We start from the raw sequence: 18,916 nt of genomic DNA on the forward strand, positions 1-18,916 counted from the left end.
TCGTTCTGCCCCTGAACAGGCAGTTAACCCACTGTTCCTAGGCCGTCATTGTTCTTAACTGACTTGCCTAGTTAAATAAAAAGTAACACTGTGAAATTAAGAAACATATGATCACACCTATAGCCTCAAGTTCTTCAGAACATCAAATGACATTGAGATGTTCATAATCAGAACAGTATTAAGCCTTCCAATTTAATGGATTATATATGACAATTGGGTGAGCAGTTGCAACATGTGCCTCACGCCCACCCCTGGTTTTCAGCCGTAAAATGTTCTCACCAGGCAGGCTATTGTTGAGTAGCTCCAGGTACTGATCCATCGAGGTCAGCACTTTGTATCCGGCACAGTTGATGGTTCCCTTGGGGTGCAGCCCTCTCTCATGAGACTGGACAGGAACACAAGGACATGGTAGACTTAAGAGAATGATACTTGCAGATATAGTAGCATTTTATTAGCTAATACGGACATAAAATACACCATCGTAATGCAACTGAGATAAGGTGTGTAGGTGTGTGTGTGTGTGTGTGTGTGTGTGTGTGTGTGTATATATATATATATATATATATATATATATATATATATATATATATATATATACACATACACACACACACACACACAACCAGTCAAAAGTTTGGACACACCTACTCATTCAAGGGTGTTTATTTTTACTACATTCTAAATTGTAGAACAATAGTGAAGACATCAAAACTATGAAATAACCTTTGGAATCATGTAGTAACAAAAAAAAGTGTTAAACAAATCAAAAAATATTTGAGATTCTTCAAAGTAGCCACACTTTGCCTTGATGACAGCTTTGCACACTCTTGGCATTCTCTCAACCAGCGTCACCTGGAATGCTTTTCCAACAGTTTTGAAGGAGTTCCCACATATACTGAGAACTTTGGCTGCCTTTCCTTTACTCTGCGGTCCAACTCATCCCAAACCAACTCAATTGGGTTGAGGTCGGGACCTGTGGAGGCGAGGTCATCTGATGCAGCACTCCATCAATATCCTTGGTTAAATAGCCCTTACACAGCTTGGAGTTGTGTTTTGGGTCATTGTCCTGTTGAAAAACAAATGATAGTTCCACAAAGCGCAAACCAGAGGGGATGGTGTATTGCTGCAGAATGCTGTGGTAGCCATGCTGGTTAAGTGTGCCTTGAATTCGAAATGAATCACAGTGTCACCAGCAAAGCATCCCCATCCCATCACACCTCCTCCTCCATGCTTCATGATGGGAACCACACATGCGGAGAACATCCGTTCACCTACTCTGCGTCTCACACGTTTGGAACCAAAAATCTCTAATCTGGACTCACTAGACCAAAGGACAGATTTCCACCGGTCTAATGTCCATTGCTCGTGTTTCTTGGCCCAAGCAAGTCTCTTCTTCTTATTGGTGTCCTTTAATAGTAGTTACTTTGCAGCAAAAATCGACCATGAAGGCCTGATTCAAGCAGTCTCCTTTGAACAGTTGATGTTGAGATGTGTCTGTCACTTGAAATCTGTGAAGCATTTATTTGGGCTGCAATCTGAGGTGCAGTTAACTCTAATCAGCTTATCCTGTGCAGCAGAGGTAACTCTGGGTCTTCCTTTCCTGTGGCGGTCTTCATGAGAGCCAATTTCATCATAACGCTTGATGGTTTTTGCGACTGCACAAAGTTCTTGAAATGTTCCATATGGACTGACCTTCATGTCTTAAAGTAATGATGGACTGTCATTTCTCTGTGCTTATTTGAGCTGTTTTCACCATAATATGGACTTGGTATTTTACCAAATACCAAATAGGGCCATCTTTGTCACAACACAACTAATTGTGTCAAACGCATAAAGAAGGAAACAAATTCCACAAATTAACTTGAAACCTTTTGACTAGTACACTGTGTGTATAAACGTGGGACATTTTAATTAAATTCTCCCGTACCGCTTTGTTGTCATAGTAGTTCATGTTGTAGGAGTCAGGAACGAAGAGGAAACGGTTTCTCCATTTCTTGTTCTCCTCCAGAAACTGGAACAGAGCTCCAGAGAAGATGGACCTATTCTCCAGCGGGGCCTGAGTGGGACAGACAGGGAAATCAGTACACATCCCAATGATGACTGGCATGAACGGACATCACCTGTGTGGATAGAGCCATATTCATGGGCAGTACATTTTTACGTCAACAATAAATTCCATGATTTTGTAATACTCCAGAAAGCCAAGGAGTGGCCTAAAACTTTAAGCCTTTGCGTTCCTTTAGAAACATCAGGCATACTTATACTGCATGCCATGTGTGATACTACTGTGTATACGTGATATCTCAACTGTAGCCTAGACACTGGAGTAGTGTTGTTTAGTTTACCCAATCATAAGCCCACCCAGTCAGTATTGTTGTTCTCAGGAAAACAGCAGGCATTTCTCAAGAACCTCACTTACTCACCACAGACAATTAAACAACTTGTAACCCAAATGACACCCTATTAATCTTGATGGTTGTACAGTCGTCTCAAATAAAACTGAAGGACCTCCGCGTTACTCTGGCCCTGATCTCTCTTTTGACAAATTTTGTATTTTTTTCACCTTTATTTAACCAGGTAGGCAAGTTGAGAACAAGTTCTCATTTACAATTGCGACCTGGCCAAGATAAAGCAAAGCAGTTCGACACATACAACACAGAGTTACACATGGAGTAAAACAAACATACAGTCAATAATACAGTATAAACAAGCCTATATACGATGTGAGCAAATGAGGTGAGATAAGGGAGGTAAAGGCAAAAAAAGGCCATGGTGGCAAAGTAGATACAATATAGCAAGTAAAACACTGGAATGGTAGATTTGCAATGGGAGAATGTGCAAAGTAGAAATAAAAATAATGGGGGTGCAAAGGAGCAAAATAAATAAATACATTAAATACAGTAGGGAAAGATGTAGTTGTTTGGGCTAAATTATAGGTGGGCTATGTACAGGTGCAGTAATCTGTGAGCTGCTCTGACAGTTGGTGCTTAAAGCTAGTGAGGGAGATAAGTGTTTCCAGTTTCAGAGATTTTTGTAGTTCGTTCCAGTCATTGGCAGCAGAGAATATCAAGACTGACTTTTTTTCATCTACGTAACATTGCAAAAATCATAAACTTTCTGTCCAAAAATTATGCAGAAAAATGTATTCATGCTTTTGTTATTTCTAGGTTAGACTACTGCAATGCTCTACTTTCTGGCTACCCGGATAAAGCACTAAATAAACTTCAGTTAGTGCTAAATACGGCTGCTAGAATCCTGAATAGAACCAAAAAAGTTGATCATATTACTCCAGTGCTAGCCTCCCTACACTGGATTTCTGTTAAGGCAAGGACTGATTTCAAGGTTTTACTGCTAACCTACAAAGCATTACATGGGCTCCTACCCATCTTTCTGATTTGGTCCTGTCGTACATACCTACAGGTACACTACAGTCACAAGACGCAGGCCTCCTAATTGGCCCTAGAATTTCTAAGCAAACAGCTGGAGGCAGGGCTTTCTCCTATAGAGCTCCATTTTCATGGAAGGGTCTGCCTACCCATGTGAGAGACGCAGACTCGGCCTCAACCTTTAAGTCTTTACTGAAGACTCATCTCTTCAGTGGGTCATATGATTGAGTGTAGCCTGGCCCAGGAGTGTGAAGGTGAACGGAAAGGCTCTGGAGCAACGAACCGCCCTTGCTGTCTCTGCCTGGCTGGTTCCCCTCTCCCCACTGGGATTCTCTGCCTCAAACCCTATTACAGTGGCTGAGTCACTGGCTTACTGGTGCTCTTTTATGCCGTCTCTAGGAGGGGTGCGTCACTTGAGTGGGTTGAGTCACCGACGTGATCTTCCTGTCTGGGTTGGCGCCCCCCCTTGGGTTGTGCCGTGGCGGAGATCTTTGTGGGCTATACTCGGCCTTGTCTCAGGATGGTAAGTTGGTGGTTGAAGATATCCCTCTAGTGGTGTGGGGGCTGTGTTTTGGCAAAGTGGGTGGGGTTATATCCTTCCTGTTTGGCACTGTCCGGGGGTATCATCGGATGGGGCCACAGTGTCTCCTGAGCCCTCCTGTCTCAGCCTCCAGTATTTATGCTGCAGTATGTGTCGGGGGGCTAGGGTCTGTTTGTTTATTCTGGAGTACTTGCCCGGTCTTCTGTGTGAATTTAAGTATGCTCTCTCTAATTCTCTCTTTCTCTCGGAGGACCTCAGCCCTAGGACCAAGCCTCAGGACTACCTGACATGATGACTCCTTGCAGAATGTAACGGTTTCTCTTTAAGAAGGTAATGGCACTGTGCAGGCTTGAAAAAGGTGAATTAAACCATGGCTAGAGACACTGGACATCCAGGAGAATACAAATAAAAAGTTTACTAGGTGTGACGCCACTCGCCCTAAAGTCAACTGTAGCAGCTGTTCAAGCTTACTTCTCACTTTGTCAGTAGCACGGTTAACTTGAGATCTCACTGCAGATGAGGTCACCACGACACAGCATGGCTGCTTGTTCTTCACTAGCCTGCTAGCTAACATCTGCTACACAGAGACAGAGCCATACAAGGGTAACTGAGATCTTTCCCTCCGTACCATGTAACTCTAAAGCAGACTCATTTGGCTGAAGTGGATGTGGCCTTCAAAAATCAAGGCGACTGTCATTCTGTATTTATAATAAACCATCTCGTGATCTAAACACACTTAAATCTTCAGAACACACTGAAAGCATGGGAGTGTAAATCAGCATCTGTCCTGAGTCCCTCTTAGACTGCCATTCATTTGATGTAGTGTGATGTGAGCTCCAGGTTCAACATAATGTGGGCAAAGTGTTCCAAATGTCAGCACTTCATGAGAAACTGTAGATATTATTCCATCGCCTTCTCGGGGAAGGCACAGTAGGAATAAAGGAGTATGGAAGAGGGGAACAAGAGGAGAAAAAACAGGGACAGGAGAGGAGGACGTGTTCATTACCTTACGGCGCAGTAGCTGTGGCTGGGGCCCCCCTCCTCCCTCAATGTCAAAGCGGACCTTGTTGAAGAGGGCCACTGCATACTGCTGCTCATACAGACGGCCAAACTCTCCAATCACCTCGCCTGTCCGGGCTGCATGGGGAAGGGAGGAGATGCGGGGTCAGTTGTTACAAATTAAGTGGTGTATAATGACACACAGCCACATGCTCCAAACAAGAGGCTCCTGCTCTATAGGCCATTCTGGCTCCGGCAATGCTTACTTAATGACACATTCCCCATGTTAACAGTGATGTATTAGTTAGTGTATTCTGAATTAATATGTTACAGTTGAGGTCGGAGGTTTACATACACTTAGGTTGGAGTCAGTAAAACTTGTTTTTCAGCCACTCCACAAATTACTTGTTAACAAACCATAGTTTTGGCAAGTCGGTTAGGACATCTACTTTGTGCATGACACAAGTCATTTTTCCAACAATTGTTTACTGACAGTTTATTTCACTGTGTCACAATTCCAGTGGGTCAGAAGTTAAAATGCACTAAGTTGACTGTGCCTCTAAACAGCTTGGAAAATTCCAGAAAATGATGTCATGGCTTTAGAAACTTCTGATAGGCTAATTAACATAACTTGAGTCAATTGGTGGCGTACCTTTGGATGTATTTCAAAGCCTACCTTCAAACTCAGTGTCTCATTGCTTGACATCATGGGAAAATCAAAAGAAATCAGCCAAGACCTCAGAAAATCAATTGTAGACCTCCACAAGTCTGGTTCATCCTTGGGAGCAATTTCCAAACGCCTGAAGGTACCACGTTCATCTGTACAAACGATAGTACGCAAGTATAAACACCATGGGAACACGCAGCCATCATACTGCTCAGGAAGGAGACGCGTTCTGTCTCCTAGAGATGAACGTACTTTGGTGCGGAAAGTGCGACTCAATCCCAGAACAACAGCAAAGGACCTTGTGAAGATGCTGGAGGAAACAGGTACAAAAGTATCTATATCCACAATAAAACGAGGCCTATATCGACATAACCTGAATGCCCGCTCCGTAAGGAAGAAGCCACTGCTCCAAAACCTCCATAAAAAAGCCAGACTACGGTTTGCAACTGCATACTTTTTGGAGAAATATCCTCTGGTCTGATGAAACAAAAATAGAACTGTTTGGCCATAATGACCATCGTTATGTGTGGAGGAAAAAGGGGGAGGCTTGCAAGCCAAAGAACACCATCCCAACCGTGAAGCACAGGGGTGGCAGCATCATGTTGTGGTGGTGCTTTGCTGCAGGATGGGACTCGTGCACTTCACAAAATAGATGGCATAATGAGGAAAGAAAATGATGTGGCTATATAGAAAGCAACATCAAGACATCAGTTAAAGCTAAAGTTAAAGCTTGGTCGCAATTGGGTCTTCCAAATGGACAATGACCCCAAGCATACTTCCAAAGTTGTAGCAAAATGGCTTAAGGACAACAAAGTCAAGGTATTGGAGTAGCCATCACAAAGCGCTTACCTCAAACCTAGAGAGAATTTGTGGGCAGAACTGAAAGTGTGTGCGAGCAAGGAGGCCTACAAACCTGACTCAGTTACACCAGCTCTGTCAGGAGGAATGGGCCAAAATTCAGCCAACTTATTGTAGGAAGCTTGTGGAAGGCTACCCAAAACGTTTGACCCAAGTCAAACAATTTAAAGGCAATGCTACCAAATACTAATTGAGTGTACGTAAAATTCTGACCCACTGGAAATGTGATGAAATAAATAAAAGCTGAAATAAATAATTTCCTCTACTATTATTCTGACTAGAGGTCGACCGATTCTGATTTTTCAACGCCGATACCGATTATTGGAGGACCAAAAAAGCCGACAGATTAATCTGCCAATTTTTTTACCTTTTCTATTTGTAATAATGACAATTACAACAATACTGAATTAACACTTATTTTAACTTAATATAAACATCAATAAAATCAATTTAGCCTCAAATAAATAATGAAACATGTTCAATTTGGTTTAAATAATGCAAAAACAAAGTGTTGGAGAAGAAAGTAATATGTGCCATGTAAAAATGTGCGCCATATAAAATATGGGCCATGTAAAAAAGCTAACGTTTAAGTTCCTTGCTCAGAACATGAGAACATATGAAAGATGGTGGTTCCTTTTAACATGAAACTTCAATATTCCAAGGTAAGAGGTTTTAGGTTGTAGTTAATATAGTATTTATAGGACTATTTCTCTGTATACCATTTGTATTTCATATACCTTTGACTATTGGATGCTCTTATAGGCACTATAGTATTGCCAGTGTAACAGTATAGCTTCCGTCCCCCTCCTCGCCCCTACCTGGGCTCGAACCAGGAACACATCGACAACAGCCACACTCGAAGCATCGTTACCCATCGCTCCACAAAAGTCACGGCCCTTGCAGCGCAAGGGGAATAACTACTCCAAAAGCGAGTGACGTTTGAAACAGTTTTAGCGCACACCCAGCTAACCATTTCACATTGGTTACACCAGCCATTAGGCTGATAGGCTTGAAGTCAAAAACAGCGCTGTGCTTGCGAAGAGCTGCTGGCAAAACGCACGAAAGTGCTGTTTGAATGAATGAGCCTGCTGCTGCTCAGTTAGACTGCTCTATCAAATCAGACTTAATTATAACATAACACACAGAAATACGAGCCTTTGGTCATGAATATGATCGAATCCGGAAACTATCATTTCGAAGAAAAAAAAAGTTTATTATTTCAGTGAAATACGGAACTGTTCGGTATTTTATCTAACGGGTGGCACCCTAAGTCTAAATATTATTGTTACATTGCAAAACCTTCAATGTATGTCATAATTACGTAAAATTCTAGCAAATTAGTTCGCAATGAGCCAGGCAGCCCAAACTGTTGCATATACCATGACTCTGCGTGCAATGAACGCAAGAGAAATTACACAATTTCACCTGGTTAATATTGCCTGCTAAACTGCTTTTTATAAGATAAGTTTAATGCTAGCTAGCAATTTACCTTGGCGTAACAGGCAGGCTACTCATGGAGTGCAATGGTTAGAGAGTTGGACTAGTTAACTGCGGTTGCAAGATTGGAACCCTGAGCTGACAAGGTGAAAATCTGTCGTTCTGCCCCTGAACAAGGCAGTTAACCCACAGTGCCTAGGCAGTCATTGAAAATAAGAATGTGTTCTTAACTGACTTGCCTAGTTAAATAAAAGGTATAAAAAATAAATTAAAAATAAATAAATAATAATAATAAGAGCCCAAAAACACCGATTTCCGATTGTTATGAAAACTTGAAATTGGCCCTAATTAATCGGCCATTCTGATTAATCGGTTGACCTTTAATTCTGACATTACACATTCTTAAAATAAAGTCGTGATCCTAACTGCCCTAAAACAGAGAACTTTTACTAGGATTAAATGTCAGGAATTGTAAAAAATAAAAAAAAAACTGAGTTTAAATGTATTTGGCTAAGGCGTATGTAAACTTCTGACTTCAACTGTATGTAATAGTCTTTGAGAGAGCAAACAGGCACTTTTCTCTCGTTCTAGTGCACCATTACCTCAATTCCTATTTACTACGTTTATCACGGTGTAAAACAACAAAATGTTTCCAAGTGGAAAGTAAAGCACAGGCTTTGAAGAATGTACAGCATTTCACACGGTCCTTTATCAGAATGTCCACACAGTCATGTTTGCATTACCTGGAGTTAGCCTTCAGTTCACAGATCCTTTTACTCTACCCAGTAATGGAGTTGGCATGGAAACAAATCTGGCACATTATCAATTTGTTTGTGAAACTGAAAAGGCCCTGACTTCAAAGTTATATCCTGGACTAGAGCTGGAAATTGCCAGGGATCTTTCTATTTGACCTAGATAGTTTGTGTGTATGTATTGATATGTAGGCTACATGTGCCTTTTTCTATTATGTAGTTCTGTCTTTGTGCTGTTCTTGTCTATTGATGTTCTGCAATATGTTTTGTGTGGACCCAAGGAAGAGTAGCTTCTGCTTTTGAAACAGCTAATGGGGATCCTATTAAAATACTAAAATATAGAATATTATCATGATACTTTAGGTGCTGACACGATATGTATTGCGATTCTCACAATTCTATATGTATTGCTATTTGATACTGTAATTTTATTGCGATTCGATGTTCCAAACATATTGCTTCCCATATGTCTGCTGCAGAGGGACAAGAGAGAGCCAAGAGACAAGAGCCATAAGAACATTTATTTGATCAGTCATGGAAATGAAAAGTGCTGAAACCAAATTGGGTGGAGAACAAGCTATGAAGGACAAATACTGGAGTTCTGGTGCAGGTACAGCCAACAAGCACAAAAACTATATTGCAATATTGTAAAAAAAATATGATATACCAAAGACTACATCCCGTTATCTAACTATCGATTTATTTCACCATCTTCTCCAACAAACTATTTTCTTTATGTGACTCTCATACCGAGCGAGGCTATTTCTGATGTTGTCTGTCTCTTTATGTCTAGGCCATTTCTGATGTCTGTCTCTTTATGTCTAGGCCATTTCTGATGTTGTCTGTCTCTTTATGTCTAGGCCATTTCTGATGTTGTCGTCTCTATGTCTAGGCTATTTCTGATGTTATCGTCTCTTTATGTCTGGGCTATTTCTGATGTTATCGTCTCTTTATGTCTAGGCTATTTCTGATGTTATCGTCTCTTTATGTCTGGGCTATTTCTGATGTTATCGTCTCTTTATGTCTGGGCTATTTCTGATGTTATCGTCTCTTTGTCTAGGCTATTTCTGATGTTGTCGTCTCTATGTCTAGGCTATTTCTGATGTTATCGTCTCTTTATGTCTAGGCTATTTCTGATGTTATCGTCTCTTTATGTCTAGGCTATTTTGGAGAGAAGGGAATAAAGAAAAAAAATAAGTCAAATGTTGTTTTTTCTTGTCTATTTAGAGAGTGGTGCTATAAATGTAGCGTGGCGAGGAATGGTCTGCTGGCAGGGCAGAGGGCTCTGCTCAAAAGTAGTGCACTGTGTAGGGAACAGGGTAACATTTGGGACGCGCAACCAGAAAGTGAGAGAAAGAGAGAAATGGAACGAGGCCAATTGGGGAAATAAAGAACCACCTGACTGGTGTCAAATAGTTTGGGTTCTCCTGAAAGAGGACGGCAAGAGTCCTTCCATCTGCTGCTCTTTAGACCAATCATATTCTAAGACCACCAACCCAAGACCCAGCTGAGGAGAAAAATTGCTACAAATAATTGAGTGAGTAGTAGCCCAACCGAGTGAGTGACTAAATGGTATTGCCAAAACAAAATTGGAAAATTGTGTATTACTGATACTATAGCACTTACACGGGAAATACGATAATGTTAGATAGTAATTATAGTTGGAGCAGAGATAATCTCTCTCTGATCCCATCTGTTCTGCATTAAGTTTATGGAATGTTTATTTTGCTGGGACTGGGAGAGAGGTGGTTGGGTGAAAATAATGAGAGGTGGATCAGATTTGCTTTCTAAAGACTGAGGCTACAGTATAATTAAGGGCTCTGGTAAAGACATTAGGCAAGCAGGAGCAGCATCTGGGGGGGACTGGACATTAGAACGAACCGGGTTAGTAAGGAACTAGGCTAAGAAGACATGGGGAGGGGTTGAAATATCACCAATTATTTTGTGGGAATGATAGGCTCACAGCAAAGTGCACCTTGTGCCACTCCTTCCTATGGCCTTCCAACACAACACAGGCCTTCCATCAGATTACTGATGGAAGTAATCAGAGTGGGTCTATCAGAGACTTGAGGACCATGGTACAGAGAAGGAATAGCAGGTGACACGTTGGTGGTGGTTTTAGGGTAGCCTTTCATAGCTGTATCACTGTTTGTGCAGTGACTCACAATCCATCTTGAACAAACATCTGACTGTAGACAGAGGACTAAAACTGCAAGTGGCTCCTCCACTCCTCCAGTCAGTCCAAACCCATCCAGTCACCAGATGCTTGCTCAACTAAACTCTCTCCCACAGATTCTGACTGCTTAATCCCTTAGTTATAGGTCAAAGACAATGGATGGTTAAACAGGCCACAACTATTCGGACATAGGTCACCTCTAGGTGGAGTGAGCCGAGCCTGTGTGTCAGTATATTTCTGCTCTCCTTGTCAGCTATTGTCATGCCAAACATGACAATTTCATAGGGAGTTGGCCAGATAGCAGAAACAAATCTGGGACCAGGCTAAAGTGAGTCTAAAGCACTGCAACTCTGTTACAGAAAAAGCCCAAAATATGGTCAGGTCAGAAGTAGTAATACTGGCTGTGACCATATGCAAAAAACACACATTTGAAATAGGACAAATACTGTATAAGCACCCACCAAAAGTAATGTTATTATTAATTCTTGGAATGAAATAAGGTTAAAGAATAGAAAAGGCCAAACACTGTAATTACAACTTTTGTTTGACCTGATGAAGATCTTCTTGATCAAAACATTGTCATTGTGTAACCTTTATTTAACTAGGCAAGTCAGTTAAGAACAAATTCTTATTTACATTGACTGCCTACCCCGGGCCAAACCTGGACGACGCTGGGCCAATTGCGTGCCACCCTATGGGACTCCCACTCACAGCCGGATGTGATGCAGCTTGGATTGGAACCAGGTACTGCAGTGACGCCTCTGGCACTGAGATGCGGCGTCTTAGACCACTGCGCCACTCAGGGGCCCAAGTCATTAAAAGGTGGTAATTAGAACTAAGTAAACAGTGAATGCCGTTTTTTTTTTTTTAGGATGTGAGTATGACCAACCATTTATCCCAAAATAAGATGACACAAAGCTTGGGGAATGTCCTGGTGGGCCAGCTGGCTGACTGGTGAGGAAGTGTCTGCGTTACGTAACTATTAATAACAACTTAGTCAGGGGAGGGGGGGGGGGGGGGGGGGGCTCTCGTGTCTTCAGTGCTACTGATGGAACAAAACCTGGAAATCAGTTCAGGGCTTAGACCCACTCCAGCAAAAAAAAAAAAAAAGTCCCTTTGAAAAACTGAACCAGTGAGAGGGAGCTAGGAAAGAGAGTTGGCCTGGGAATGGTTCCCATGTTGGGGGTGTGGTCACTTTTGAAAGCTTGGAATGACAGGCCTGAGGAGTAACAACCACAAAATACAACAGTGCGTGTGTGTGTGTGTGTGTGTCACTTGATTGAGTCACATGCTGACTTAGTTTCATGTGATCAAGGCGAGACAGTGACACTTCTCATTGTTCCCAAACATGACATTAGAATAGCAATCACGATGAAATTATACAGCCAGATTGGCAGTCTTTATCCTCTGTTAAACGTGTTTAGAAAGCCTACCAGTGATTGAAGTCACAAGGTAACTTGAAAGAGCACTCTGTATGGCATTGGCAGACTTCATAACACTTAACAATATTCACAATGAGGTGTGAGCGGTTGATTTGGCGCATGACACAGTTGACATGCTCTCAACACTGTCCTTTGATTTACTCGGTTGTTTGTGAGGCATGATCACATGGTGGCAGGACCACTGGACTTCTTTAAAAAAAAATGAAAAGCTTAATTTCTCTCAGTACATGATGTCTAACTAGACAGCATGCGGTATCTGGGCTCACAGATAATACTGCCCCTATTCAACTGGCCTTTAGTGTCTTGTAGTCTACAGTTGAATAAACTTCCCTGGAACTTTTCTGTGAAGGTGAAACAGTCCACTGAAATCTTTCCTGATGAACAGCAAACTCTCCGACTCGGACTTTGTGCTGTTGCTGCCGTTCGTAAAACTTAACCTGAATCAAAAATGGAAACTCAATTTCAAAACATTGTGTTGTATGAAAACTATCCTACAGTACTGTGGGCTTCTGTCTTACGTACATCCCAAATGGCACCCTATCCCTTATATAGTGAAATACTTTTGACCAGGGCCCATAGGTCAATATAAGGAATAGGGTACCATTTTAGATGCAGCCTTAGTTGACACTAGATCCCATAATAACCAACCCTGTGCCCTAGAGGTTTGGAGCCCGAGTGTGAGAAATGTGATTCAGATGTGTGTGTGAGTTTTCTCTGCAGTGAGAGGATGGGTGAGGGTTTCTTGTTCTTCATGAAGAACAAGAAGTCTCTTCCCCCACTGTCAAGAGCGGTGAGGGGGAGGAAGGGAGTGCTGACAGGGCATGTGTATTATCTCACATCAGATGGGGGTCACTCCTATGCAATACTTGTCCCTCAACAGATTGTAATACGTGTGCTGTATAGTCCTAGTACATACTGTAACATACAGTGTGGCATTTTACAGGACTCTACTATACTGTGGGGCAAAAAAGTATTTAGTCAGCCACCAATTGTGCAAGTTCTCCCACTTAAAAATATGAGGCCTGTAATTTTCATCATAGGTACACTTCAACCATGACAGACAAAATGAGAAGAAAAAAAATCCAGAAAATCATATTTTTATGAATTTATTTGCAAATTATGGTGGAAAATAAGTATTTGGTCACCTACAAACAAACAAGATTTCTGGCTTTCACAGACCTGTAACAACTTCTTTAAGAGGCTCCTCTGTCCTCCACTCGTTACCTGTATTAATGGCACCTGTTTGAACTTGTTATCAGTATAAAAGACACCTGTCCACAACCTCAAACAGTCACACTCCAAACTCCACTATGGCCAAGACCAAAGAGCTGTCAAAGGACACCAGAAACAAAATTGTAGACCTGCACCAGGCTGGGAAGACTGAATCTGCAATAGGTAAGCAGCTTGGTTTGAAGAAATCAACTGTGGGAGCAATTATTAGGAAATGGAAGACATACAAGACCACTGATAATCTCCCTCGATCTGGGGCTCCACGCAAGATCTCACCCCGTGGGGTCAAAATGATGACAAGAACGGTGAGCAAAAATCCCAGAACCACACGGGGGGACCTGGTGAATGACCTGCAGAGAGCTGGGACCAAAGTAACAAAGCCTACCATCAGTAACACACTACGCCGCCAGGGACTCAAATCCTGCAGTGCCAGACGTGTCCCCCTGCTAGAGAGCATTTGGATGATCCAGAAGAAGATTGGGAGAATGTCATGTGGTCAGATGACACCAAAATATAACTTTTTGGTAAAAACTCAACTCGTCATGTTTGGAGGACAAAGAATGCTGAGTTGCGTCCAAAGAACACCATACCTACTGTGAAGCATGGGGGTGGAAACATCATGCTTTGGGGCTGTTTTTCTGCAAAGGGACCAGGACGACTGATCCGTGTAAAGGAAAGAATGAATGGGGCCATGTATCGTGAGATTTTGAGTGAAAACCTCCTTCCATCAGCAAGGGCATTGAAGATGAAACGTGGCTGGCTCTTTCAGCATGACAATGATCCCAAACACACCGCCCGGGCAACGAAGGAGTGGCTTCGTAAGAAGCATTTCAAGGTCCTGGAGTGGCCTAGCCAGTCTCCAGATCTCAACCCCATAGAACATCTTTGGAGGGAGTTGAAAGTCCGTGTTGCCCAGCAACAGCCCCAAAACATCACTGCTCTAGAGGAGATCTGCATGGAGGAATGGGCCAAAATACCAGCAAGTGTGTGAAAACCTTGTGAAGACTTACAGAAAACGTTTGACCTCTGTCATTGCCAACAAAGGGTATATAACAAAGTATTGAGATAAACTTTTGTTATTGACCAAATACTTATTTTCCACCATAATTTGCAAATAAATTCATTAAAAATCCTACAATGTGATTTTCTGGATTTTTTTTCTTCTCATTTTGTCTGTCATAGTTGAAGTGTACCTATGATGAAAATGACAGGCCTCTCATCTTTTTAAGTGGGAGAACTTGCACAATTGGTGGCTCACTAAATACTTTTTTGCCCCACTGTGTGTGTGTGTGTGTATTATATATATATATATATTTAACCTTTATTTAACTAGGCAAGTCAGTTAAGAACAAATTCATATTTTACAATGATGGCCTACCAGAAAACAATGGGTTAACTGCCTTGTTCGGGAGCCCAACGCACGAATCACTAGGCTACCTGCCGCCCCAAATTAGGAGGCACAAAAGAGCAATTGAAATGGAGAAAATCAGAGTACTGTAATTCAAATCACTATTGCAGACAATTGGCAGTCAGATACAATATGCTATAGTGCCCGGACTGAAGAGTATCTTTCCTTCTGTGCATTGTGTACATGTTCAGCCCGGCTAGGCGGCAACTATGTGGGAGTTAGTTTGGCAATCCAGGTCAAATTCATGATTGTGTATACTGTAAAGTTAATCTTTACACCGTTAAGCAGTAACACCGAGGCTGAGAGCAATAAGGTAATTGCATTTCACCATATTACCATCCTCTATTCAAAGAAACACTTCATTTTCCCCTTTAATCCATTTTCATATTTTCATGGAGAAGAAGAGATAAACGAGTTAAAAAGATGGAAGAAATAGAGACGGGGAGCATCTTGGCTCTGTTATTGTGAGACAAGCTGACGCTGTGCTAGGTTGTTCATTTGGTGTGCCGTCGTGTCCCAGCTAATTGTGTTGGGGGCCTCAGCAGTGCTGAGTCTGGGTGAAAGCTGGGTTACTGTCTTGTCATGTTCCAATGACTCACAGGAGAACGCTCAGTCTCAAATAGCACTTTAATCTCTTTATAAGCCACTACTTTTGAGCAGAGCCAAACGGGCACCCTACTCCCTATATTAGTGCACTACTTTCAAGTCCCCCATAGCAACACTACATAGGGAATAGGGAGAACTTCACTGGGAGAAAGGATGTTTGATATGCTTTTTACATTTGTATCAAACCATTTTTTTGAAAATCATGAAAGCGGCCAAAGGCAGCAGAAATGTAATGTGTTTGAAGAGCACATTGTTCCAAACTATTTTTTTTTTAAATCAAGAGTACTTTTGAGATATTCATATGAATATTTTTTTATGTTGAATAAATTAATGTGAAAAATGTTATGAAGAATCTAGACATACTTCATTTTTAAGAGCACATAAGGAGTAAAATGACACCAATATGCTGCTGTATCATGTAGGGTTCACAAAGTCTTCTTACAAGAGGTAGGTCTAAAAAGGGCCTAAAATGGCAACTTTGAAAATTATTTTCAAAAAAGTGATACAAAATGTAAAATGCATATCAAACATCCTTCCTCCTAATGAAGTTTCTGTGTGAGAATATCCAGAACAATCTAAGATACCCAAAATATTTTTGAGTGGAATTACCCTAGGGTGTCATTTTGGAATACAGCCGAAATCTTTACCAACCACATCCTTACATCAAATTGACTACTTAATTACTTTAGGGAAGTAAATGTTGAACAACTGCACTTAAACAGCTAAATAGCCTATGGGTGGGTGGGTATGGTATGCACTAGCTCTCAAACTCTAGGTGACCTTCTTCCTTCTCCCTACAGTTCTCAGCCGTTCGATTAGTCCACGACTGGCATATGTGAACTACACTGAACAAAAATATAAACAACATGCAACAATTCAAGATTTTACTGAGATACAGTTCATGTAAGGAAAATCAGTCAATTGAAATACATTGATTAAGCCCTAATCTATTGATTTCACATGACTGGGAATATAGATATGCATCTGTTGTTCACAAAAAAGGTAGGGGTGCGGACAGAAAGCCAGTCAGTATCTGGTGTGACCACCATTTGCCTCATGCAGCGCGACATCTCCTTCGCATAGGAGTTGATCAGCCTGTTGATTGTGGCTTGTGGAATGTTGTCCCACTCCCACGCTGGATATTGGCGGGAACTGAAACACGCTATCGTACCCATCAATCCAGAGCATCCAAAACATGCTCAATTGGTGACATGTCTGGTTAGTATGCAGGACGTGATAGAACTGGGACATTTTCAGCTTCCAGGAATTGTGTACAGATCCTTGCGACATTGGGCAGTGCATTATCATGCTGAAACATGAGGTGATGGCGGCGGATGAATGGCACGACAATGGACCTCAGGATATCTCTGTGCATTCAAATTGCCATTGTAAAGTGCAATTGTGTTCGAGGTCAGTAGCTTATGCCTGCCCATTCCATAACCTCACCGCCACCATGGGGCACTCTGTTCACAATGTTGACATCAGCAAAGTGCTCGCCCACACAACGCCTTACACACTGTCTAACATCTGCCCGGTACAGTTGAAACCGGGATTCATCTGTGAAGAGCACATTTCTCCAGCGTTCTAGTGGCCATCGAAGATGAGCATCTGACAGTTTGTGCAGATATTCTTTGGTTATGGAAACGATTCTGCAGGTGTGGAAGTCGGACGTGGTCCTGGGCTGGCGTGGTTACATGTGGTCTGTGGTTGTGAGGCCGGTTGGACTTGCTGCCAAATTCTCTAAAACGACGTTGGAGGCGGCTTATGGTAGGTAAATGAACATTCAATTATCTGACAACAGGTCTGGTGGACATTCCTGCAGTCGGGTGGATGGATCATCTTGGCGAAGGAGAAATGTTCGCTAACAGGGATGTAAACAAATTTGTGACCAAAACATGAGAGAAATGCGCTTTTTGTGCGTACGTAAAATTTCTTGCATCTTTTATTTCAGCTCATGAAACAAGTGATCAACACCTTTCATGTTGCGTTCATGTTTCTGTTCAGTGTGTAAGTGTAGGGTACAGATGGTAGTCATTCAAAAATCAAGGTAATCCATGCAACTTATTATGGGACTTGTTTAGCACATTTTTACTCCTGAACTCATTTAGGGTTGCCATAAAGGGGTCGAATACTTATTGACTCAAGATATTTCAGCTGTTAATTTTTTTTAAAATTAATTTGTAAAAATGTTGAAAAACAATTCCACTTTGACATTATTGCCAGTGTTAGGCCAATGACACAAAATCTAAATATAATGCATTTAAAATTCAGGCTGTAACACAACAAACATCATGATTGTGTGGTTAAACAATACATAGCATAACAGCCTACTGTATTTTACTCATGGCAAAAATATATATATATTTTTTAAAGATTTAAGGTGTCTTTGGTAAAAATAATATATATATATATATATATATATATATATTGTCTAGCCTACACTCCAAAATTAAACAAATTCTAGTAAATCGCCTTTGAGTGTTGACCGTATTATTATACATACTGGATGGACAGGTTACCTTATGCTACGCTCCAAACTTTCAATCCATGAGTCTGGGAAAGATCATAAACTCAGCAAAAAAAGAAAACATCCCTTTTTTAGGACCCTGTCTTTCAAAGAACTCGTAAAAATCTAAAAAACTTCACAGATCTTCATTGTAAAGGGTTTAAACACTGTTTCCCATGCTTGTTCAATGAACCATAAACAATTAAATGAACATGCACCTTTGGAACGGTCGTTAAGACACTAACAGACGGTAGGCAATTAAGGTCACAGTTATGAAAACTTAGGACACTAAAAAGGCCTTTCTACTTACTGACTCTGAAAAACACCAAAAGAAAGATGCCCAGGGTCCCTATTCATCTGTGTGAAAGTGCCTTAGGCATGCTACAAGGAGGCATGCAGATGTTGCCAGGGCAATAAATTGCAATGTCCGTACTGTGAGACGCCTAAGACAGTGCTACAGGGAGACAGGATGGACAGCTGATCGTCCTCGCAGTGGCAGACCACGTGTAACAACACCTGCACAGGATCGGTGCATCCGAACATCACACAGGTACAGGATGGCAACAACAACTGCCCGAGTTACACCAGGAACGCACAATTCCTCCATCACTGCTCAGACTGTCCACAATAGGCTGAGAGAGGCTGGACTGAGGGCTTGTAGGCCTGTTGTAAGGCAGGTCCTCATCAGACATCACCGGCAACAATGTCGCCTATGGGTACAAACCCACCGTCGCTGGACCTGACAGGACTGGCAAAAAGTGCTCTTCACTGACGAGTCGCGGTTTTGTCTCACCAGGGGTGATGGTCGAATTCGCGTTTATCGTCGAAGGAATGAGCGTTACACCGAGGCCTGTACTCTGGAGCTGGATCAATTTGGAGGTGGAGGGTCCATCATGGTCTGGGGCGGT

General features: G+C 41.8%; 1 protein-coding gene across 1 annotated transcript in view; it reads right to left on the minus strand.

Annotated features, from left to right (window-relative positions):
• LOC139411173 (protein Niban 2-like) overlaps window positions 1-18,916 on the minus strand; it is a 57,702-nt gene that overhangs the window by 29,396 nt on the left and 9,390 nt on the right. Inside the window, exons 2-4 of the mRNA XM_071157086.1 lie at window positions 4,934-5,064; window positions 1,928-2,056; window positions 280-385 (exon numbers count right to left, since the gene is read on the minus strand). Coding sequence (XP_071013187.1) covers window positions 280-385; window positions 1,928-2,056; window positions 4,934-5,064 — 366 coding nt within the window. The remainder of the gene's footprint in view (window positions 1-279; window positions 386-1,927; window positions 2,057-4,933; window positions 5,065-18,916) is intronic.

Source organism: Oncorhynchus clarkii, chromosome 6 (genome assembly GCF_045791955.1).
Source record: "Oncorhynchus clarkii lewisi isolate Uvic-CL-2024 chromosome 6, UVic_Ocla_1.0, whole genome shotgun sequence".
In the NCBI taxonomy this organism is placed as follows: Eukaryota; Metazoa; Chordata; class Actinopteri; order Salmoniformes; family Salmonidae; genus Oncorhynchus; species Oncorhynchus clarkii.